Here is a 25,655-nt window from a genome sequence, read left to right on the forward strand (position 1 = left end):
TTTCCTGCCCCCAATAAAAATCCATATTTAAAAAGGTATTTAAACTTTTTTTAAAAAGTATTTTCATGTATTTCCTACCTACCCAAACAGCTGGTGTAAAAAAAATACTGCAAAGTAAACATTTGAATACTGTACTTTTTTTTTCTTTTCACAAACATATGGAATGCTTAGAAATGACAAACATGTCTGTATCTTATAAAATCTGATCCACTGGAGAGGAGGAGGTGTCCATCAGAATTTGCACCAAGAAAGGAATTCAGTAATACACCCATGTGTGACTGGCACTAATTATGGGGTTTTCTGGGTAGCATAACATTTGAACATTTGTATGAGATAAGGGAAGCCAGCATGGTTAACAAATGGGAATTCTGAATGATCATTTTATCAGGATGCTGCACCAACAACTGGTAGTTTCTCCATGGAATTGTGGGATACCGAATCTTGCAGGAGCAGATACATACTGTTCAGTGTCTGAAATCATCCCACAATCAACCACTGTAATACAAGTCACATGCCAGCTCACTAACTTGCTCTAATTAAAGCTGGCATGCACTGTAGATTTTCTGATCGAAAGCAATCACTTAGTGATTAGTCAGCTCACCCAAAGATGCTGCTTTTGAAAGATTTTCATCCAAATGCAACTGAGCAAACATTCAAGGGACATAATGAAATTCCTTTATTCTCATGCTTTCTGTCTGAACTTATTTACTCTTATGCTGTGATGTAGTAGTAAATTTTGAAATGCAGGAGCTCATCATGACTTTCCCCCCAAAGCCATGCTAGCCAAATTTTCCAACCATTGATTCCTACTCTGAAACTTATTTTACTTCATTTAAAGATCTAGCTCATTTCATCTGAAACTCATTGAGTGGATTGCATACACTCATAAGTTTACTCATAAGAAAGCTCATAAGGTAAGTTTACTCATTAGAAAGCTCCACTGTATTCAATAGCACTTACTCTCAGGTGAATTTGCATTGGATACTAGCTTTAATGAAACATAAGCTACATATTGCCCCTTTTGGGGTCCCCATCCTGCCTTACCTCAGGAGGAGGCTCCAGGGCTGGGGAGCCAGGCAACATGAGGGGAGAAGCCAGAAGGGCAGGAGGAGGGGCGAAGTGAAGGCAACACAGGGGAAGAAGGGAGGCCTTTAAGCCCAGGAAAGGGTGGCTCCCAGGGAACCCTTTTTACCACCCTTTTTACCTCCCCTGAGGGGAAGGGGAGGGGCTGTGGGAAGGGTAGCTGGTGCTACAAAAGCTGAGAGGCCAGTGATGCTGGGGCTGGCTAGAAGCTGGGTGGCTGTGCAGCCAACAGCCCCTGCCCAGGACCCAGGCAGAAAAAGCCCAACCAGGGAAGAGGACCAGGGTGCTATAACCCCTTCTCCCTGAGCCAGTCTGATGCCTTCTAAGGGCTCCCTTAAAGGGTCAGTCAGGCTGAACAGAGGCCCAGCCCCAAGAGCCTCACAGTCTCTCAGGCAGCACTAGGAAAAAACAAAGACCTGGACATTAAGATAGGCTCAGCAACTGATGCTTCTTCTCAGTAAAGGTCCTTTGAAAAAAAATAGTCAAAGGCAGCACCTGAGTGCTACTGCTAATGACGTCACCACTCTTGTGGTATGAGAAGTCCCACTTTCCCTCAACAACACTCCTGCTCTTATAATTTTCACTTTGAATTTTAGGTCAGGACAAAAAACAAAAAGATGCCACTTTTTGAACAGAACTCGATGCCACTACAGGACCTGCTGCTATTGAGATTTGTTGCACGTGACCTCGCTGCCACTGCAAGCAGCTACACTGCTGTGTAGGAAGTTGGTTAGGGTTGGGCTGTTCATCTCTGTATAACCTTGGATGTTTTAAAGATGTTTTAAGGATGTTTTAATATAGAATGTATATTAAATAAAATTATGTAATAAAGCAAAATGATAAATAGTGGGTACTTTCTCCATCATGTATTCAAAAACCATAAGAAACTAGTAAAAAAAAATGGTTAACAAGCATTTTTCCTTTTCCTGCAATAGCAACATCTCTTGGGTTGTTTCACATAATATATATTTACATCTTGGAAGTCTCTTGCAAACCGCTCCAAAGTCAAATGTACAACGTAAGGCAACTGATACTTCAAAAGAAGCAGCTACTTCTACCTGAGTCTGCATGCAAGCCAAGGGACTGAGGAGGGCAAAAGTGTTCATGAAATGTGAGCTCCCCATTTCGATCAGCATTAGGCTGTGAATGCCAAGAATCCAGAAGGGATGCTTAGTCATACAGTACTTCTGTCTTTCATAAATGTGTCAAAATGTAGAAATTTTTCCCTGTTTCTTAACACTACCAAGCTTTGGGGATAATATCAATTAATAATACGAAACATTCTACATAGCATTTCTAAAAATCACTTCCAATACATTACCTTAGAAATCCTTGTAACAACCCTTGGTCTATATGGCATCACCACTCCCAAATCACAAATGGAAGGCTGAAGAAATGGTGCCTTGCCTAAATGGTCCAGGTGGGCTCCTGATTCAGGCAAGAATTGAACGGGGAACTTTCCTCTCACGGATCACACTCTTAGCCCTATGCTAAAACAGCTCCTATGCAGTGCCATGCACTATATGACTTAGGGTGCAATCCTAACCCCTTATGTCAGTACTTTGCAGCCAATGGGATGTGTGCTGCATCCTGCAGTTGGGTGTCACTCACAGAGGCCTCCTCAAAGTAAGGAAATGTTTGTTCCCTTACCTCGGACCTGCATTGCCTTTATGTCAGTGCTGGAAAGCACTGACATAAGGGGTTAGGATTGTGCCCTTAGGCTGCAATCCTAACCATACTTTCCTGAAAGTAAGCCCCACTGAACAAAATAGGACTTACTTCTGAGTAGACCTGGTTAGGACTGTGCTCACAGATGATTAAGTAAGTTGTCTGTGTTAGCATGAGGCTGCAGCTACCACTAGTTTTAAAATAAAGAAAGCAATGATTCCAAGTACCTTTCCCAAGTGTTTTGGCCTCTATGATCTCACTGATGCGTCCCGGTCCCACTCCATTCTGAGCAGTCAGCGTGAACTTGTACCAGGTGCCACACTTCAAAGTTTCCAAACGGTAGGAGCGTTCACTGGGGCTAATGGGGAAACTGCCCCACTGCTCACTGTTGTCCTCTGAATATTGCAGTATATAACCTGACAAAGATGCAAAGACCAAAAGTTTTTCATCAGATACCAACAACTTTAAAATCCAACATCACTATTATTCATAGCAGACATGTTGTGAAATATGACTTCTTTGTCCTTCCCTTCTGCCCCAGGAATTCCTAGATTTTCATTTTTTTCTAATGTTATTGAGGCGTTGTTTTTCCCCATTGCTGCAGCAAGGTGTCGCTATTTTGAAAGTTATTGAATAGCTTGGGTGATCTCCAAACCGCTTTTCTTGTTGGTTTTGCTGGTGTCTTTACAGCTGCACCTGCTTCAAAGCTCTGACCAGCTTGGCTCAATTCAGGCATAAACATGGCACCATAGTTTAATCATGGTTTAGCATGCTGATTGTGAGCCTCGGACTCATGCACTCCCCTTTGTTCATGAGGGGGTTAAAACTTTCAACTTATGCGAAAGTTTCAGAACAATCCAAGATTTGCTGTATCATTAAAACCCAGAAAATCCCAGCTCGGTTCCAAGCAACAGAAACTGTTCCTCCATCTTACATAATGGGAATGGTGAAGCACATACTTGTAACTCCAAGCACATAAGGTAAGCAGCATATGATGCCTGAATTAAACCACTCCGTGTACCAGGCACTGTGGAGCCCAGCCAAAGCCCAAAACAGGTAAGTTGGCGGAGGGGGCAGATCATGGATGAAGAAGGGGAGGTTTGGGGTGAGGAGTGGATAGAAGGAGGTGGATTTTGGCAGCAAAGATGCACACTGGATCTTAGCCCAGATCTTCTAGCCTGCCCTGCCCCTTCCTCTCCTTTGATTAATGCCAGTAAAATAGCTGGAATGACTCAAAGGAGATCCATAGGTGATCAGGCAGCCTACCACAAGGTAAGTAAGACTTTTAGTTTACTCTCACTGGCTGTCTTATTGTCTCCCGACTACCACTGCCACAGCATGCAATGTGTGCTCTGGCAGAGAGGTTGCATAATATAGGATGGTGGGGGTTAGGATTGGACTCTTGGTGACATTCAATTTCCAGGGCATTTGAAGCAAGCTGTTATGAACAACAGAATATCTGCCAGGGATTTTGTTAATGGTAAATAGCACATGTGCTTATAATTGACAAGTATAACCATTTGCAGCACACAGAAAAAAGAATGAGGCTACCAGTTCTAACAGCCAGATTTTAGCTGAATATAGTAATTTGACAACACGACATTTGTATCACAATTCAACCATTCATATGATCACAGAACCTCTGCAGAGCAAGCAGGCCTCCCACACTCCACACCTGAAATGGAAACAACATAACCAGGTGGAAATTCCGTTGTGCCCATGGATTTGTTTTTTTCATTTGCTATCTCTTGGGAAGTCTCAAAAAATCAGAGCAACTAGTTAAGGAGAGTCCAATTGATTTGACTGTTTTTGGATGTTCTTTGAAGCAGTGGATCCCAAATAATTTGTAAGAGAATCAGCCCATTTTCTCTTTGTTCAACAACTAACATCTAAAATTCCAGATCCAGAACTCACTTCCTCTCAATTCACACAAGGAAAAGTTGTGCTTGCTATCAATGTGTGTTATCACACGCTGAACATACCTGAGATGTACCAAGTGTTTGAGCAACGTGCAACAAGTGCAAATTACTACAAAGCCCACACTGAACTAGCAAGTCAAGTTTGGGACCTTATCATTCTTTTCTCATATGGAACAGCATTGCTTCCAGTACTCCGTTCCAAGTAGGCTGCCTAGATAACCCATCCTCCTCTTGCTTGTCCGAGGTTAAAACGGTTCACCACTATGTTTCAGCCTACAGTTTGTAAATGGCTTCACTGAAATCAAACATTGGAGTTAGTCAACCTGTACACTGTTACCTCGAATGGAGCTTCCACCATTGTCTCCAGGTATCCAGGAAAGAGTGATTGAGGAAGAAGTAGTTTTGGATACTGTAAGTCTAGGCTGGTCTGGTGGAACTAGACAAGAAGTAGTTAAAAAAACCAGAAATGAGAATCAAATGATTATACATGAATGCCACCTGTTCAAAGAATCAAAGAATTCAATTTATGAAGAATGCCACCTGTTCAATTTATCAAAGAATTGTTTGGGGTTGGGGAGGGGGAACCTGTCAAAATGTCTGTTAATTTGACATCTTCATTGAGACTTAGCAGACACATTTTCTTTTTCGAAGATAGTGAAATTCAATATAATTTTATCTGGCATTTAACTTAAACTTAATCTTAAACTTAAATTTTTCCATCCCTTTAATCCAGACAAGATCAACTTCCAACTGGCTGAAAAAAAAACACACATCCTGTGACTGAGGTTATAAGTCACACACAACTGATATGGCTCTGGCTACCCTAAGCTATTTCGGTGACAGAAAGTGACTAAGGGCGCAACCCTATCCTGCACTGGAACAGGCAAGCCAAGAGGCTTGTGCTGTATCCAGCGCAGGATAGGGGCCAGAATCGGCTCAGCCAGAGGCAAAGAGAAATTTTTCCCCTTACATCTGGGTAAGGCACCCCGGCCCCTATGGGTCTTCCCGGACATGCACCACCTCCTGAGGTGGCACAAGTTCAAGGACAGCAGAGAGGCCTGAAGCTGCTAAGAACTCCCTGGGAATGGGGGTTGGGATCCAGCATAACTGCTGGATCCCAGCCCCACCTTCCACTCCCCACTCCCCACCTGCCCCCTCCCAGTATTCCTATCCCTACCTGGCATTGTCAGGGATTGAATTGATTGTCAGGGATTGTCAGTGCAGAGCCTGCACTGTCCCCACCCTCAAATACCTCCCTCCCGCCTCCTCCCCACTTCCTTCTGTTGGTGCAGAGGTTTGTGTTGGCTTCTGCAGGCCAGTGTGCCTCTGCATGCTGGCCTTGCCGACTCCTGAGGAGGCGCAAACATGCCGCCTGGGCCGGCACAAGGGACATGCGCAGCTCAGAATTGCACTGTAAAGCAGGTATGAGTTGGTATCTATGCCCAACAAGGTCATAAGCGGCAACAACATTTATATGAACATACAGAGCTGCCTTTGATCTATCTAGGTCTGTGTTGTCTGTCTTAGGGCGCAATCCTAACCGGCACACAGGCTGGCATAAGTCCCCTGGGAGGGTCGCAAATGTGCCATAAAGCACATTTGCACCTCCGTAGGAGGATGCCGTGTTGGCGCAAGTAGATGCACCGACGCGCGGAGGCTGGCAGAAGCCTCCGTGGCGGCTTCCTCACTGCTGCTTGTGTCAGCGCACCCGCGCCGACACAAGCAGCAACGGTAGGCATGGGGGGCAGGGAGGAGGCGGGAGTGGGGTATTTCTGGGTGGGGGGAGGGCGGGTGATGGGTGGCACCAGGGGCAGGCACGTGGGGAGCCGGGGACGGGGCTGGGACCCAGAAGTTATGCCGGATCCCAACCCCCATCCCCGGGGAGAATGGAGCTGCTTCAAGCCGCTCCGCTCTCCTCGGACTTGTAACACCTCCAGAGGTGGCGCAGGTCCGAGGAGACCCATTGGGGAGAGCAGACTTACCCAGGGGTAAGAGCTTCCCCTTGCCTCTGGCTGAGCCGCTGCAGCCAACAAACCTGTGTTGGATGCAGCACAAACCTCCTGGCTTGCCTGTTCCAGTGCGGGTTTGGATTGCGCCCTTAGGGTGCAATCCTACCAACTTTCCAGCACTGGTATAGCTGTGCCATTGGGGCATGTGCTGCATCCTGCAGTTGCAGGGTAATCACAGAGGCCTCCTCAAGGTGAGGAAATGTTTGTTGCATTGCCCTTACCTTGGCACTGGAAAGTTGGTTAGGATTGTGCCCTTAGCGACAGTGACTATTCAGGGTTTTTTTCCTATCCCTACCTGGCATTGCCAGTGATTGAACCAGAGCCTTTCTGCATGAAAAGCATGTGCTCTTCCACTGAGTTACAGTCCATCTCCAAACATCAACAAAACCCCTGAAAAGTTGAGTGATTAGTTCTATTGAGAAACAGCAGCCAACTCCATAACCAGCGATCAGTCAGATTGGGATACAAAGGGTACAAACATGCAGTTTTGGTTTCTGGAGTTCTCTCCCTCACACAAAAGAAAATATAGAAATGACCACGAAAGTGCTTTAAGAGCACAACTACTCACAATGAGGTGAATGAAAGAATACTTCTCTGAGCTTACCTTGTACCTGCAAATTCAAAATAATCTCATCTGATCCCCAGTTGTTCGTGGCTACACAGCTGTAATATCCTGAATCTTCGGCTTTCACAGTACGAATGATGAAGCTGCCATTGCTAAAGATGCTTCTCCGCCCATCAATCATCACTAGACTGGGTGTCCCGTTACTACCTCACAGGAAACAAAATTCATACATTAAAGAGGTTACAATCAACATTACTCAGGACTGCGGTTATTTTTAAAAAGGAAAAAAAAACATGAAAACCAGATAAGAACATCTAGTTTGTACAATGCTGGAAGCATTTCCCATAACAATGCAAAACAAGCAAGGAGAAGCTATCTACAGTATGATCAGAACAGGAAAATCCTATCCCTGAGGGCCCAATCCTATCCAACTTTCCAGCACAGATGCAACCATGCCAAGAGGGTGTGCACTGCATCCTGCAGTGGGGATGCAGTCATGGAAGCCTCCTCAATGTCAGGGAACGTTTGTACCCTTATGTCAGGGTTGCATTGTGACTGCATCGGTGCTGGAAAGCTGGATAGGATTGGACCATGAATTATCTGCCAAATTTAACATTGTTTCAGGTTAAACTGCAATTCTTGGTAGGAGAGAAAATATACTGTTTGCTTCACAAAACTGCATGTGGAAAACTGCCCTAAACTACCCAAGTATTATTAAAACCACAACATATACTGTATATATATGAATGCCTGATATGTGTATGCTGATATATGTGGTTCTTAACCTTGGTTAACCGTTTTCTTCATATAGCATCACATCATTCTAACTGGAAACCTTTCTAAATATCTTATGTTCTTATGTTCAACACCTTTTGTTAATGCCCTCTGTTCTGTGTTGCCTAGTCACAAGAACAAGTTATTCATAGCTTTACGATTCTTTCAAACTGTTTTCATATATCAATGGCAGATTTTGGTGTACCAATTTGAAGAAGTCAAGGCAAAATGTGCCTAAAACGGAATACTAAACTTTGGTTGCAGATTACTTTTAACTACTTTATTTCCCTACAAAGTAACTGATAAATTATCTCCAGGGACCTGCAAGCCTACCTGAAAATGACTGGATGAGACAATTCACTAAAAACACTTTAGCAGCAAATCCGTAACACAGTGGTTCTCAAACTGGGGCATCATGACGCCCCAGCCTGAGAGTCCTGGTCTCTGTCCCCTTAAGGGGTGGGGGAGGGGCGTAGCCAATGATGCAATCCCCAGGATCGTGTCACTGCGAGTGTAGGGGGACTTTTTTTCTAACTCATCTTACCTCCTGCCACGGTCTGGGGGGTGCAGGGAGACTCTGCAGGGCTCCCCACAGCTTGAAGAAAGTGAAAATAGCAATCGCGACCCATTTCCAGTTTTGCTATTGCAACCTGGAAGTGGGTCACGATCACTATTTTCACTGTTTACAAGCTGCGGAGAGCCCTGTGGAGTGCTACGTGGGACTCCCCACAACCCCCCCAACCCCAGCAGATGTATTAGAAAAAAGCCCCCCTGCCACCGCAGTGGCGTGATCCTGGGAATCGAGTGGCTGCCTTTTCCCCCATCCCTGCAAAGACTTATCTTGGGAGGTTTACTCCTGAGAGGTTTGAGAACCCCTGCCATAACATAACGATGGGATAGGTGGTGACTAAACTGAGTTAAATGCCTTACAGTGCAGTCCTATGCATCTATTGAGAAGTAAGCCTCACTGAAATTAATGAGACTTACTCCAAGGGAAGTATGGATAGCAATTGTGCCTCAGTGTGCTTCTTATGCTCTCTCAACCATTATTTGTAGTACAGATATGCTATATTAATTGTGGCTTTGGCTTATAAATTAAAAACCTCTAGATAAAACATGGACTGCATTCTGAGCATGCAATGAGCTACAAACAAATTGGGAGGCCCATATCCAATAAGAGGTAACTGAACAAGCCAACATGCCAGGTAAAAAATGATGGTACGAATCTACTCTGTTACTTACTCTGCTGTAACTATACTGCAGAAGTAAAAGAATAACTCAATCTTATAGTTCAACTGCAGTGTGGGGGCTGTTGTCGCTTATACATTTTACAGTATAATACCTGGTAACTCTGTCCTAAGCGCAGGGGTGTGGCGCCCCTGCAGCAAAATACAGCGCATGCCTTGGGCATCATCAAGGGGGGGAACCAGAGCATGCACTCCAACTGCTTCCTTGTCAGGAAGCAGCTGGGCCGCATGCAACCTCTCAGCAGCAGGTCAGGCGAAATCACCCAGCTGGCTGCCAAGCACACCCTCACGCTCCAATTGCTTCCTTGTTGGGGAAGCAGAGCACATGAGCCCTGTCGGCAACCAGCTGGGCAAAATCGCCTGGTCAGCTGTCGAATCTGCACTCATGGTCCAACTACTTCCCCACTGGTGGAAAGGAGTGCAGATGCCCTCTCAGAAGCAGGAAACAGTTAGAGTGCAAGTACACTGATGACATCATGACGCTGTGTGGCATCATAACGTTAGGTGTTGCCTTGGGCACCAGAAACCCTGGGTACTTCTGGAGCCTATGTGCTCTGGAAATGTAGCAAAAAATTGGTCTGGTAAGATAAGCCCATTCCTACTCAAGATATACATATAGTTGCTGGTTACCTTTCTTTCATCCATTTGACTGTAGGTGCAGGATCCCCAACAGCCTTACATGGAAGGACAATATCCTTCATCCATGGGGTTGTTACTGTACCACTGAATGTCAGAATTCTGGCTGGAGCTAAAGACCAAAACAGGAAAAGGGTTAAAAAAAATGGAGAGTGGTATGGTACTATGTTCCTTGGGAGAAGAGAGGAATTAAATATTTATGATGAAAGTTAAGATGCTTCTGGCTTTGTTTATATAAGCTTAATTAATTTCAATACATGTTACCAGGCTGGTTAATGGAACACAAATAATATAATTTAATATCTGCAGAAAAGAAGGCTGGGAAAAAGGAGTCTTAAGGCAGCTGGGAATAAAACAAACAACAAACTAACGAACAGCCTTTAATCAGTGCTCCCTCTCTATTGTATAGGAAGACATCTGTGAAAATGTCATGTATACTGGCAACGCTAAGTGGTCTTAAATTACGTTATAATTTCAGCTTATACTAGAAGACTGCTACTAGCAGCCCACAGGTTGAATCATATCCCCCAGAGGCCAGCCTCACTTCTTCCTTCCTCCATGTCTTCTAAAACAGCAGCACAGACAGAAAGACAGAGAGAGACTGAAGTGCCCCATGTATCCAACTACCTTCCTGTTTTCTTCTACTTCCAACCATGTTTGGGTTTTTTGTTAACTTAAAATATAAGAATATTAGCAATGACTTCCCATCCCAACCCCTTGTCCCACTCTCCCAACGCAAATCCATAAGTAGTGGAAAAAGCAGGAGAGATTTTAAAAAGGAAGAGAGAGTGGAGAAGAGCAAGTAGGCCACACCATGGACTTATTCACACCATCAGGCATGCAGCTCCCAACAAAGAAGTGAAAAACTTTCCTACCCACCCCCAATCATATGTAATTCTTCCTTTGCACTTATCTTAAGAGGTATATACTCCTGTGCATACATCTTAGCTATAACCCAGGAAGGGTACCAACAATAACTCTTATTGTAACAATAACTCAATAACTCTTTAATACAATCTTATCTTTTGAGTTCTGTACAGGTGCTCCACTGTGTTACTCATATATGAAAGGCTGTCCTTTTTTCAGCCTGAATAAATTCGTATTAACACCACAATACTTTTTTAATTTATGGCTGGTGGCAAAAATAACCAAGTTCATAACTTTCGTGTGTCTTGTTTCTTAGAAATATATTTTCTATACTTTGACAGCTGATTCAATGGGGAGAAATTCAGTATTTCCCTTTATATAAAAAAAAAGAGATGGGAAATTTCTGGGCCAAGACAAATTATGTTAGTTGTCAGACTTCAGTTCAGCTCCTCTAATGATATGTGAACATTACATTGAAATGATGCAGAATTGTGAACTGCCAGATCAGAATGAAAAAAGAACTGACATTCAACCACAGAGATACAACATAACTGATGATGAAACTGATTCAGCTTAAAGCAGGGGTCTCCAAACCCCGGCCCGGGAGCCAGATGCTGCCTGCAGCGAGCCTCTATCTATATGCCCTGAAAGAGGACTGAACACCCACCTGAACATGACCAGAGCTGTGCTCTGATTGCACCTGGAGGGTGTTCTGAGGGCCGGAGGGGCTAGGTGAATGAGCCCACTCGTTCATTTATTCATTCATCTAAGTTCCATCTCTAGTTTATTTATTTAAATTTTATATTTAAATTTTTTTTCCGGCCCTCAGCACTGCACCAGATATTTCATGTGGCCCTCTGGCCAAAATGTTTGGAGATCCCTGGCTTAAAGAAGAGTTCAGAATTAACTAGTTGATTTCAAGAGACCAGAATACAACTTGTCTGGAGAATTCCACTGGACATTTTGAGACATTCAAACAAGAGTGGATTCAGAAAAGCAACTTCTAATTCAGGAAACCTTGATGCTAAGTCTCTCCCACTAAATATTTTGTGAGTCCACTAAATATAAACTTGGAGAATAAAAGTCATAGCTAGACTGAGACAGTATATTTTCCTCTATAACTCAGTCAAACTTTGCTCTAAGTTGCGTCTTACACATCTTACAAAAGAAACCTTTGAGAAGGACACTCGATGCTTTCTAGTGCTTCAAGTCTCAGTATACCAGTTCTATTTATTCCCTTCATGGTATCAGATTTGATCAATTTGTTACTGTACTGCAGTTTGAAAAAAATATTTAAATGTTTAAAAAACTTTTTAAAAAATTATTAGATACATTGCTGAATTCTGCTATACATTTGCCATAGGTAAATGATGTTCTGACCTCTATTATGTAAGTAAGAATTCAGTGGTTCTCAAACTGTGCGCCCAAGAACCGATTTTTGGTGGTTCATGAAACTGACAGGGTAGATTAGGCTATGTGCATCAAGGGTTAAACAACTTGCTATGGGGGAGGGGGAGCACTACTTCCCAATCACCATCATAGCCACAGAAGATTGAGTGGCTGGTAAAGTGAAGTTTTTTTCAGGTGGGTCCCCATGTTAAAAAGTTGAGAACCACTGTTCTAACTTGTTTTGAGTCATTTGTTTTAAAGAGTATTTAATCTCCCAATACTGGCTGTAAATTTGTAAACTTTTGCCTTGATTCAGTGGCTTCTGGAATGTAGATTATAGTTACTAATAAATGTAGCTAATTAAAATAAAGCCCACAAAAAAGAATGTACATAAAGAAACTACACATGGGGTAGTTTATATGATGGAAATGACATGAATGCAAGCTTCACATTTAATGCAGCTTTTTAAAAGATGCATCGTTCAAAGTTGTGTAATTTACTTCATAAGCAAGAATGTTAAAACAATTGCCAATTAATTTCAGGTCTTTCTAGAGTCATACAATCCATGAGGATGTCTCAGAGAAGACACATCCATTTGAGAGGTCTAGGGTTCATGCCACACGCACCATTTCCAGAACATTTTTAACTTTCTGTTTTCCCTTCTCCCTCTCTGTGGGTAGACCGGAAGTAGCTATCTGATGTAAGAAAGCCTTCCCCTCCACTAGAACTCTACCTGCCAATGTGCTAGATGAACTGTAACATATCCTGTTGTTACCAACAACAGGAGGCCTATTAAGAAGCCATGTGCTAAATTTGGAACAGAACACCACCAAGAAACAAATTTCATGTATCATGACATACCTCATTCTGCCCTATGGAGACAAGAGGCTTTAGTGAAAGAATACAGAAAAATCACCAACAACCCACTTTTACCAGTGCATGCCAATCTTCCTCATCTATCAATCGGTAAGCTTAAATCCAGGAAGACTTCTCAGGCCCTCGCACAACATCTGCACAACAATTCTAACATCAATGCCCAATGGAAAGCTAAATGGGCACTCGAACGCCCAGAAACGGGTAGATATATAGACGATCCTACACTTAAGGTGCCAGATTTTGACTTACCTTGCCAGCATTGGAAAACTTTGAATAGGAGTTTACCTATTCAAAGGAGTTTACCGTACCCTATTACCATACCCTACAAGGTGTTAGTCAGGACACAATGTTTAAATGGGGGCTGGTATCTACCCCTCAGTGTGATTTTGAGTTCTCCCACCAAACCATGTACCACATTGTGTCTGGCTGCAAACTGAGGGTGTATACTGGCCCAAGGTCTGACTTTTGCTTTGAAGGTAACTGTCCTTGAATGGCTGCGTAAACTGGACATTGACATTTGATCTAGTCTAACTGATATATAAGTCCATGTATTATATGCCATACACTAAATTTAAAAAAAATAAATCAGTCAACTAAGCTGAACTAACAACTAAAGAATAAGAACAGACAATAGGGGCAAGAATTCATTTTACACCAATTAGACAAATACGAGATAAGAGATTAGCACCAAACATAACTGGAATGTTTAATTTCAGTGAGCTTTTATTCTGTCCAAATAATATTTAAAAGGAAGTCATACAAAGCAGGCAGGCATTGAGGTGCAAAGGAAAATTGCTTCACTAGGTTGCTAGGGGACTGCTGGGATCCATAAAAAGGAAATAAGGAAAATTATTTTATGTACTATATGAACATCCTGAAATGGCGGTGCTCACAGTCTCTTCAAGAGAGAAGAAGCCTTAGCTTCTCCAGAGAATTGCTCTAGTAAAAAATTTAATTAAAGTCACACAAAAACATCAGTTCTGTTGATCAAAAGAAAGAGAAATAAATGAAGCCTAGCTAATGAAATTCCATTATACTGCCAGCAGATACTAGAGAGGAATGGAAGCACTAGAGTCATGATTGCTCTAAAGTGCCATCAAAAGAAGCCTGCTTATTCTGTCTCAGGGGTAAGCAGCCTATTCAACATTGCATCAATCTGCATCAGGACATTCTGCCAGGCTTTATTCAAACCTACTTATGTAATGAGGAGACCTGGAAGTGTGTTTTTTCTTAAACATAATGAAGCTTGGAATTAGGCCCTAAATCCTAAGGGTCCTCTGCCACTCTCTGTGGTTAATGTCAACTCAAGTTTTCTTCTCTGTAATGACCTCCCAGCAGTGTCCATATGTTCAGAGTTGAAAATGTGCAAGAGGACACCCTAAAAGATCAGAGAGCTAGAAGATTTTCCTTAGGAGGTAAGGATGTAGCATTTGGGGCTTTTTAGCTTGGAAAAAAGGTTACATCACTAAGGACCCAATCCTAACCAACTTTCCAGTGCTGATGCAACTATGTCAATGGGGTGTGTGCTGCATCCTGCGGCGGGGCAGGGGCCGGTCACAAAGGTCTCATCAAGGTAAGTGAATGATTGTCCCTAACCTTGGGGCTACATTGTGGCTGCATCAGTGCTGGAAAGTCTTAGGATTGGGCCCTAAGACCAAAGGTCCTGATTCACAGCTCAGTCTATTGGCTACTATACTACACTAGCTCTCTCCCCCTCCCTCCTCCCCCCCCCCCCCCGCTTTCTGGTAATCTCATTCAGCTGAATCTTGCTCATTTTATGATGTACAGACTCCTCACCTTTAGCTAATGGTTCCACGGTGATAATTTCACTGCTGTTGCCCCTTCCTGCTGCTGTCACAGCCACCACCCAGACGCTGTATTGTCGATTCCGACTCAAATTAGGAATTCTGTAGGAAAATGAGTCAGGAGAAGCTTCAAACTCGCTGATTACCTGTGACAGGAGAGATAAATATTTCCAGACTAAATTAAGCAATGTACACATGTATATGGAGAAGGGGAATGTTAAATTATTCTTTAACCAGCGCTACCTTCAGTGAATGACATGATTCATTCCAGACTGGAGATGATAAAATATGATAATGGAATTTGCTCTGTCTTGTGTATGCAATTGTCTAAACAGACATTTACACAAATTAAGAAATGTATCTAATTTGTTTACCATGTTTGATAAATGCAGTCTGTGAATGGCTTGGATTAAGACACTGCACTAGGGGCATCAGAATATAATGGCCTATTTCTTTGATCTGATACTTAAAATTTGCACCGAGAACAGCTACTGCTCAAATACTGTTAATAATAATGAAATGGGCAACAGGATTGTACTAATAATCTGCCTCAAGTGGGGTTTGCAAGTTTGCTTGCTGAAGCTCAAATATATTTGATGGTGGTAGATCTGAGCTTTTAAAATGAAATTGGACCCAATCACACAGAAATCTATGACTTTGCTCCTTGTAAACTATCCTCTGACACTGCTTTTGTCCTCAGCTAGACCCTGACACTAGAATTATCCAGCTGGGAATAAAAGGTCCAGGCGATGGGGGGAAAGGGAGAGCAGAGGGAAGAGGTCTGCACTTGCCCTCACATAACACCTTTTGCTCTTCAGATTGGACTAGACATTACTGGAGTAGATCTGTGCTTAGATATTTAAATCTGCTGCTGTGACATGATGCTTGAGTCTTAACAATGGGTCCCAGGGGCCTGTCCATCCCACTTGGGATGGTTTGAACAAAGATGTTCAAAGATGGTTGGGCAAATTAGCTCATCCCAAATAAAATGTAATGTAATAAGGGGAGGAATGCATCTGAAGATTCTTTTCATGAAGTTGGGGTATGCAGAGTTACAGCAAATATAACTATGTGGCTCAAAAGCGCTTGACTATGACACAACTAGATTACAGGCAGGGAAACTATTACCATTTCTGCAAAGGATAGCTCTTTTTGGCACTCCAATCTTTCTGTCACCCATCCTTCATCTGACTCACACCTGCCCAGAAGCAATAGTCACAGGGGGTGTGAGGAGGAGTGACTCCACACTGCCTGAGCCTCTATTTGGCGATCTTTGGCCTGCTCCTGGCCCAGACGCCTTGCGCTCTCACCACTCGCAGGTGAGAACACAAAACGACTGGAAAGTAGGGGTGATGTGATTACATAATTAAGTTACCAAGCATCTTCAGATAAGTACCTAACCAGGTGACATCCACCCTAGGGACGCCTCTGCCCAGAATAAAGCCAACTTTATTGATTATACTTCCACAACAGAACCTGACTCAGAATTTCCAAGGGACTTGCAATAAATTCATGATTTGGATTCTAACTAGTTAACAGATTATTTTTTCATCATCTAACTTTAATTTAAATTCAAATACTTGGGCACTTTCTGATGACAAAGAATTGACTTTACTTCTAATCCTTCTGACATTTCAGCTAGTCTAGTATAGCGGACACATTTATTACATGGAGGGAAAAGGGAATTTTGTTGGCAAACAGAAGATGAAACTTGTTTTAACCACTCAAACAAGATATACTTGAAAGAGCTCGTTTTTAGTGTACAAGATTTTGCATCTGGCAATATTAGTGAATATACTTTTGGTTTCCTCATGAAACATTGTCATAGCGGTACTAGCTACCTCCTGAGCTATGGTATATTGTCATTTGAGGTGGAGTCTTCTCTGTTCCTGAAGCTCATTGTTTATGAAGCAGAGTATGGAGCAAAATCAAGAAAAACAGATTAGATCATGAAATGGAAGCTATATGGTTTGCTCTCTTAATGCATCCCATCAACCTGTGTTTCATAACCAAATCCAAATGTCATAATGAGTTTTCCCCCCAACCAAGCACATATCAAGTGTTTGTGTTTGGGGGGGGGGCATGAGGACTACCTTAATTCCAGAGCCCAGGTCAACCAGGCAGGTAGACCTGGTTGGACTTGGAGTCCAGACCTACCTGCCAGGTAAACCTGGAGTCCTGGCTGAGCTTATGGCCTCTGTGGCTGTTTGCTGGGAGGGTAGACCTGGGCTCCCACTCAGATCTACCTGCCCAGAAGACCTGGGCTCCCATTCCAACTTAGCTCTGTTGGCCACCAATGCCCTGCCCAGTGGGCATTCCCCCAGTTTCCGACTTTGCTCCCCATTGATGAAAAAGTTTGCGGGGTCACACACCCGTGGCCCCCCTTTGGATCCACGCATCCCCCCCAACTACACTGGCAATGTGAACCTGCTGTCATCGCGAGTCTGCTGTCACTGCACGATTATTAAAAAAAGAAAGAAAGCAACTGCAAAATTTTGTTTATACAAAACTATCTTTCATACAATGAAAAATACTACATTTTTAAAATTAGGAAGAAAAACAAACTAAGCTACAAGGTGTCTTAATATATGCAAAATAAAAATCCTAAAATTCTTCTCTTGATCCCCTCCAGTCTGGCACACACAAAAATCACTGCTGATCTCATGCCAAATGAAAAGGCCTCTATTCTGTCGTTATCCCTCTTGAACTCTCCCCACTGCCTTTAGTACAGTTGATCACTCTGTTGCCTGACTGTCTTTATGATTTACCGTAGATACCTGCCTATAAGTCGATCGCACGTAAGTCAAGGACAGGTTTGGAACCAAAAATCATGGAATTTTCTATGACCCTTGGATAAGTTGGGGGTTAAACTTAGGGGGCATCTGAGTCTGATTAAGGGTACAATCCTAACCAGCTTTCTAGCACTGACATAGCTGTGCCAATGTGGTGTATACTGCATCCTGCAGTAGGGAGGCAGTCAAGGAGGTCTCCTCAAGGTAAGGACATGTTTGTTACCTTACTTTGGGTCTGCATTGCAGCTGGGTCAGTGCTGGAAAGTTGGTTAGGATTGTGCCCTAATTTTGTCTGATTTTACTTGAGGCCAGATCCTGAAAAATAACCTACCAGTAATTGTTACCGAAGAACTGTACAGTCTCTGATGTATTAAAAACATAGTAAAAGATCATAATACACATTTTTATTAATTAACTTTAAAATTCTGGTCTTCACAACCTTTTGGTAAACACTATCTGAGTAAGTGCACTCTAATAAACATAGGCCGAAATCCTAACCCACTTTCCAGCACTGGCATAGCTGTGCCAATGGGATGTGTGCTGCATCCTGCAGTTGGGGGGCACTCACAGAAGCCTCCTCAAGGTAAGGCAATATTTGTTGCCTTACCTAGGAGCTGCATTGCCCTTATGTCAGTGCCGGCAAGTGGGCTGGGATTGTGCCCATAGTGGATGAACCATTGATCAAATCCTTCTTTAAGGTGCCTGGTGTGTTAAGCCAGAGGCTCAGCATGTAACATACAACTTATAACAAACACATAACTGGGAGGGTGCACAGTGGAGAGACAAGCAACAAGGACTGAACATGAGCAAGTGCAGCTGCACATAGCTGCAACCCTATTGTTCTGAAGCAGCAGCAAAAAGGAGGGAAAAAAGGAGGCACTTTACCTTCTTCTCCAAACTTAGTTGAAGATGCTTATGGGAGTTGTGAGGAGTAAGTGCTGCACTTCCATAGCAGCAACCCTCACACAGACTACAATTCTCGTAAGTGCCTTCACTGCTCTTCATGTCTGGAGAAGAAGCTAAAATGACTCCTCTGCATACTGTAATTACTAGTAAAAATTATCCTTTTTCCTCCACCCCTGCGTCCTGCTTCTTAGCCCAGTCCCACACCCCACTTCACCAGACAGCTGCTAAGCTTCCCAGAAGCTCCTGCTTTATTTACTGTATTGACTCGAGTATAAGCCAACCCAAAGTTTCCAGTTCAATTTTTAGGTATAAATTCTTTGACTTATAGGCAAGTATATACGGTGAGTATCTGGGACTCTATCCTCAAATGAATCCCTCCCTCCCTAATTATTCATTCAATGCTTCCACAGGGGGAAACTGTCTGTTCAGAGCTCGGTTCTTGCTATTATACTTCAACATGCTGTCACTGGGTGACCTCATCAAACCCCATGGCTTTCAATACCACCTATATTCTGACAATAATCCAGCTCTCTCTCCTTCACTACCTTCCCCCCATCCCATATCTCCAGCTGTCTGCCTAACATTTTAGCCTGGATCCTTCATTGTCATCTTAAACTCAATATGTCCAAGATTGAACTTATCCTCTCCCCCAAAACATGCTCTCTTCACACATTCTCCATCATTCTATATTCAGTCTGTTGCCAAATCATATTGTTTCAAGATATTGCAAGAATTTGGTCCTCCTTCTCAGGACACACACTAATTCATGTCCTAGTCATCTCTTGCCTTTACTGCAACCTCCTCCTTGTTGGTCTCCCATTAGATCAGTTCTGTCTCCCATCTCCATTGAACACTTGTTGCCCCTTAAGCATGGGACAGCCTCCTGGAATACTGCAAGAAGTTTCAGCGCTCACTTCCTTCACATCCTTTCTTAAAACCAACCTCTTCCATGAAGACTACGGTTCCACACCTTACAGCCCAACCCTGAGCTGCCTGGTGCATAGGGCTGCAGCTGCGCTGAAAATGGCTGCCGCTCACTTTCATTCCCTTAGATTAAAAGAGGAGAGACTGCTATAAAAGAGTGAAGAGCACTGTTTTATAGCAATCTCTCCTCTTCTAATCCCAAAGTTTTCACATTTTCTACATCATAAAGCTGCAAAGTGAAAAAAAAATCCAATACAGACCAAAAAGAAAAAAATGGAAGGTCATTCATCCTTAATATTTGCCTGTCTTTAAAATATTCCTATCTATATTCAATTTAGCTAAGCAAGGATAAGATATTTTTCTTCTTCTTTTTAGAGAGGGGCATCAGTACTTTTGAGACATTACTGTGCAAGCCCCACAGAAAAACTGCAGAACATTTCCAGCATTAACAGTGAAAGGAAAAGAAGTCCATACCTGTAGCACTCTTCTGCCACGAGAGGGATCAGGTTGACCCACTTAACTAGTTCTAAAGAGTATCAGAAACAGAAGCAGAAGCAAATGCTGCTACAAGGAATCTGGTTCATTTCTCGGCTTTGCAGTTTAGTGTCACAGCAGTCCCTAGCGGCCTACTGATAAAATTACACTTCCCTAGACTCAAGCAATGACACAAATGCTACCCAGAAAGATTATTGGAATCTTATTGGAATACAAGGTGGTAGACAATTTCACAGGCAATAAGAGCATTACTGCAACTCCCTTGAAGTCATCTGAGCCAGGATACAAAAAAAAAAACAAAACTGCAACCAATGCTGTATAATTCCACTCAAGGGCTTTAAAGCTTTAGATCAAAATATGACTGTCAGTTTCCCCTATTGTAAAGATGAATGAAATTTGTCCACACTGAACTTCATATTTGAGGCCAAAAATATCAGAGAAGCAGCACAAAGCACAGACAACGCTAAAATGCATAAGCCATGGAAATCAGCTTAGCACCACAGAAAAAATGCAGTGCAAATAACACCTTAGAAATAAATCCAGTTACTGAATGTATGCTGTGGTGGTTAATCACCCTACAATACATACAGCTGCTTCCGTAAAGAAACTAGATCAGAAAACATTGCATGTGTGAGCTAGAAAAAGGTAGAACTAGCAGTGCCATCTGGTGGCTACTTTAGGGAAGGCTGAATGAAATGCTTTTGAAGCACTTCTAACCTAAAACATGCAACAGTCGGCAAACTGTGGTTCAATAAACTAAACCCAACACTCTTTGAACAATAATATTAATAGACCTGACAGTGGTCAATGTTATAAAATCAATGGACAGTTCAGTTTAATTTTAAAGCCAGTGAACCATCTGGTTTTGCATGGAAATTGTTATTAAATTGATTTTATCAAACCAATGTAAAAATTGTCTCTCGGTCCCCTGGCAATAAAACCAATTGCCAATAGGTTGGATGAATGAAATGAGGAAAAGAGCCAAATAACATTTAAACCCCCAAAAGGCTGGCAAATGACTAAAAATGTGTTGAAATGCTTTTGACAAATTAATCTTCTGGAGTGCTGTAATGGTTCCTTATCTCGCTTTTTCAAAATCACACATTGAAATATTTGACAGTAAACTGCAATTATCAAATTCTGTACTGCCAGCCAAGTAGTAAAAAGGAAACAATTGTGTGTGTTCCTGAACCCATACATTGATTAATACATCTAATCTTAGAATTCTATATATCCCTGCAGAGCTCGCCCAGCTCACTTCCTGCACATCTGCTTCTACCTCTGGATTGGCGACGAAACTGGCAATTCTGTTGCGTATAGAATATTAAGGCTTTTTTTCTTTCTTTTTATACTCACTTTTTTCTATACTCACTTTTGAAAATACTGTTAAAAACAGCTGGCACACTAGGAAAGATACTTTGCCTAGACAAGTGTAATTAAAATGCAGTCACAACTATTTTTTAACTTCCATAAAATGCAAAATAGAGGGTGCATAATTTAGGAATGGGAGCTTTCCTCTGAATAAATTAAAAACTGTTAAATGTTCAAATAAATAATAACATTTAATTTGAATTTATTGAATTCAGTTAAAAATATGAGACAGGGTCAAGACGCTTTTCAAGCAATTTTAAGCCAGGTATTTCATGTGCAGATATGGTGATTCAAAACTATTATGCTCTATCTAGTGTAATTCTCTCAACCAGGGTCTCAATAAACAGTTTGCTAGCCCAATAGGACTGCATTTAATGATAGAATAGGAACTATAAGATTCCCTGGCTGATTTTCAGGTGGTTTGATATACTGCAGAGGACTTCAGAGGGAACACCTATGGAATTTTTCTCACAGGGGGACTATATTAACCTTCAGGCCTCACCCCAGTCTGTAACAAAGCAAGTTTTTTTTAGGATTGAGCAACAAAAATGCTGGAAGCATAGGAAGTTGGGCTAACACATTTTTCAAGTGGTCCAAAGTTCTTAAAAAAAAAAAAAACTTACTGTGGGGTATGGATGAGAGCAGAACACAGTGTACTTTCGGATGATACCATTCAGTTTTATGGGAGGTAGCCATGATACAAACACAGTGGAGGCTGAAGCTGCAGCGGCTTTAACTCCAGCAGGAGGACCTGGAACTGTAGGAGTAATATGCGTGGGTTATTAAAGCAGGCAAAAGCAAGTAGAGTCTCTTACCCACATAATATGGCAAACTTAACAACTATTTATGGCCCAACAGCATGACTTGTCAAACCCAGAATTTTGGGAGAGCATGAAGCAATCCAAGATTTGTCCTCCAGAACACCTTTCAATATCACAGAGGATGTTGAGATGCACCTCTGAATCTTCGGTGTGACCATTTAGGATTCAGAAAATGTCTTGGGCTCGAACAGAAGTGAATAGCACAGTATATACCAGGGATGGCCAAACTTGCTTAACCTAAGAGCTACATACGATAAACTTCAGATGTTTGAGAGCCGCAGGAGAAGTGTTTGAGAGCCACAATATTTAAGAAGCATTTAAATTTGTAAATATATTTACTCACTATGAACATTAAATTTATACTGTCATCCAGTGGACTTTCAGTTTATACCCGATAATTATGAAGCTTAAAAATTTCTTATTTAACTTTTATATTAATTGTGATGCAAAAAGAAGAGAGCACAAATTTACAAGAAATGCAGGCACTTGATAGGGTATACTTTATTTTTTTAAAAACAGCATTCCTATTAGAAAGTTATAATGCGTCCCTGAGTTACAGACTTTTGAGTTACAGATGGCTGCGTCAGCACTTTAATGCAGGGGCAGTCTGTCCATTGTGGTGCTTTTGCGCAGCCATGATAGTGTTGGGCTGGCAAACGCCAGCTATTTCACACTGCATACGTTTTGTCTTCCAGACAGATCTCTGGAACGGAACCAGTGTGTAAATTGAGGACATACATGTATGCATGTTGTAGTGTATGTCCTTTGTTTGCATGGAAGGCAGACACCTGCTCCTTCTAGGTAATGACAGTATGACAGTTTTGTTTGTGATCTTCACGGTATGTTAAAAATCATTGGAATTGGATGTGTGTGCTTTAAAAGCAACAGATTATTAAACTATAGTTGGAGCCACAGGAAACAGTTCTGATGGATGTGGCTCATGGGCCACACATCTTTCTGAATTAGTTCACACTCGAAGGTTTTGAAATCAGGATAGGCACAAGGAGAAACACAGTTTGCCAGTGGTCTTTGAATACTTTATCCTGTTAAACTTAGCAATGAAATTTTGTAAATATTCTGTAATTATCCTGAAAATTACAATGTGGGCACATACAAACTATGCAGAACATCTTCCTTTTGGGGCTGACTGGTTCAGATCCTCCTCTATTCATAATATTTTGGAATGAGATTGACAGTATCCCTCTTCTCACAAATGTGTTTCACATATGGAAGGGCAGTGGGATGGCACAGCTGGCATCATCTTGCCCTTTTCTTACCAGCCTTCAAATACAAATAACAAAGCCTTCAAAATCAGAACATGAAAAAGATGGCCTGAAGAACCAATGTGAATAACAAATGAAGTACAGCATGACAAACTGGAATAAAGGCACACACGCATACATAAAATAAGGACAGGATTTAAACGGAGAAAATCCCAAAGCAAAACAGTAAGGTTCAGCTATATGGTTCATAATAAAATAGAGGTGAAATAAAATCAAGAAAAGGAGAAACAAAATGTTTATCAGATGTCAGGCTTCAAAGAGTAGATTTGGTCCAGAATCATTTGCATACTTGGAAGTTATGGTGTTTATACACAGCAAGCCATGGCTTTTTTATTATCACCTGGGCTGAGGTCAGCTCTAAACTTCATCTGTACACATGGAAAAAGTTCACTGAATTCAACAGAAAGCAGGAGTTCTATGACTTGGGGGCTGGTGGAGCCATAAGCTGGGATGCCCACTTCTGGTAAATGTTCAGAAAATGTTCAGTTCATGTTCAGTTCAGTTCAATACAGAATAGTCAGGCACAGCAAATTGATACCCTGTGCTGAAGTGAACCACATCAAGCAGGAAGAAAAGCCTGAAATAAATTAATGAGTTAGGTCTCAACTGGTTCAAACTGGTGCCATTTATTGGACTACACTGGTTTGCACCAGCTATGGATCTGGTTCAACAGGGCTGTCTAATAGAGAGCACAGATTCATTGTTTTAATTAAGATTTTATAAACCATCATTTCTAATGAATGCAATCATTCAACCCCCATGCCATCCAATACAACAACCTGTAAAAACGCAATTTAAGTCCAGAGTGTGGAGAGAAAATGAGTGTGCCTATTTAAATTTTAATGATCAGCAAAATAAATCCTCAGGTGGAAAGTCACTCGGTTATTAAGTAATTTCATTCACAATTTAGAAGGAACTCCAAAGCAAAGGGAATAAATGGAACAAATTTCTGAAACAGCCAGAAATTTCTGTTATCGTTTTCACTGTGCCATGAACATCTCGGACATAAACAATATATTTTTTTCCCTGCAGGCTTCTCAAGAGAAATAACTAAATAATGCAAACCTTAAAAAGAAGGCTTCTTTTATGTTCACAGTCAGAACTGCTTCTTTTACATAAGCGCAAGTGGAGCCATGCATGACCTCTGGTGTCTCAAATCAAGCACTGAGCATGACAAGAAATGCAAATGCAAACACACGTTGCTTCTGGACTTTTTTCTCACTCTTGGTTGCACTCTAACTATATGAAATTAGGGGGAAATCGTTTCTTTTCCCATTTTATGCCTTCTCTGTATATGCCATATTTCCATATAACTATCTGCATGCTGAGACACTCGATGACAAGTGGCTCTGAAAGAAAAATGAGTTACGTTCCCTGAAGGGATGTACTGGCTGCTGATTTCCTAAGCAAAATATTCTACTGATGCCAAAGATTAATAGTGAAATTAGGCAAAGTAGGAAGTTCACAGTCAGCGCACACAAAACATGGAAGCTGAAATACATCCAAAGTTCATCTAAGCAAGTCCACGTAACACCAAAGCAAGGTCTTCAATTCCAAACCACCACCACCAATTAGCCCATATCATCTAGCTCAGAATATGCCACTGGCAGAGAGCACAAAATGAGCAGGCTGAAATGTGCAGCCACAGGTGCCTGAGGAGTAAAGGGTAAATTTGAGAAAACCAACCCAGATGGGTCAAACAAGCAAGCAGAGCTGGATTGCCAAGAGGAGAAAAATAGTAACTGGCAACATTTTGAAAGCAGGATCTAGGGATGCCACAGATATTAACAAGTGGACTTTAAATAAAAAAAAAAAGTCCTGATCATTAAAAGCTACAATGCATATGTAAAACATAGTGAGTGTTACATTTTTTTCCCTACAATGCCTTCTTAAGAAACCTTAGAACAGACAATCTGGCTCCACAGCATGTTCTTACAAAATTTTGATCAGGCATCTTTATAGTCTTTTTTTTTTCCTATAAAAGTAAAGATTACTGGGCCTTGAGAATGCAAAACATGGAGCAGAGTAAACCCCCCTCCTCCAAATTAAAGGTCACAATTCATGATTTCTTAGAACCAAAGTGAGCAGCATAATTTAGAAACAAAAGAATCCCAACTAACCGGAAATGTCTGCATGGAATATTACTGTACATATCAGTGGTTCTCAAACACCCAGGGAGTTTGAGCCCCACTGTAAGTCCTTGCAGGGGAGGGGGGAGGCAGCAA

The 25,655-nt window shown here is 41.9% G+C and overlaps 1 protein-coding gene across 2 annotated transcripts in view; it reads right to left on the reverse strand.

Moving 5' to 3' along the window:
* DSCAM (DS cell adhesion molecule) overlaps window positions 1–25,655 on the reverse strand; it is a 300,249-nt gene that overhangs the window by 48,579 nt on the left and 226,015 nt on the right. For both annotated transcript variants that reach the window (XM_066619665.1, XM_066619664.1), the window contains exons 18-23: window positions 21,950–22,083; window positions 14,831–14,984; window positions 9,896–10,013; window positions 7,284–7,447; window positions 5,008–5,106; window positions 2,979–3,167 (exon numbers count right to left, since the gene is read on the reverse strand). In XM_066619665.1, the coding sequence (XP_066475762.1) occupies window positions 2,979–3,167; window positions 5,008–5,106; window positions 7,284–7,447; window positions 9,896–10,013; window positions 14,831–14,984; window positions 21,950–22,083 (858 nt within the window). The remainder of the gene's footprint in view (window positions 1–2,978; window positions 3,168–5,007; window positions 5,107–7,283; window positions 7,448–9,895; window positions 10,014–14,830; window positions 14,985–21,949; window positions 22,084–25,655) is intronic.

Source organism: Tiliqua scincoides, chromosome 3 (assembly GCF_035046505.1).
Source record: "Tiliqua scincoides isolate rTilSci1 chromosome 3, rTilSci1.hap2, whole genome shotgun sequence".
Lineage (NCBI taxonomy): Eukaryota > Metazoa > Chordata > Lepidosauria > Squamata > Scincidae > Tiliqua > Tiliqua scincoides.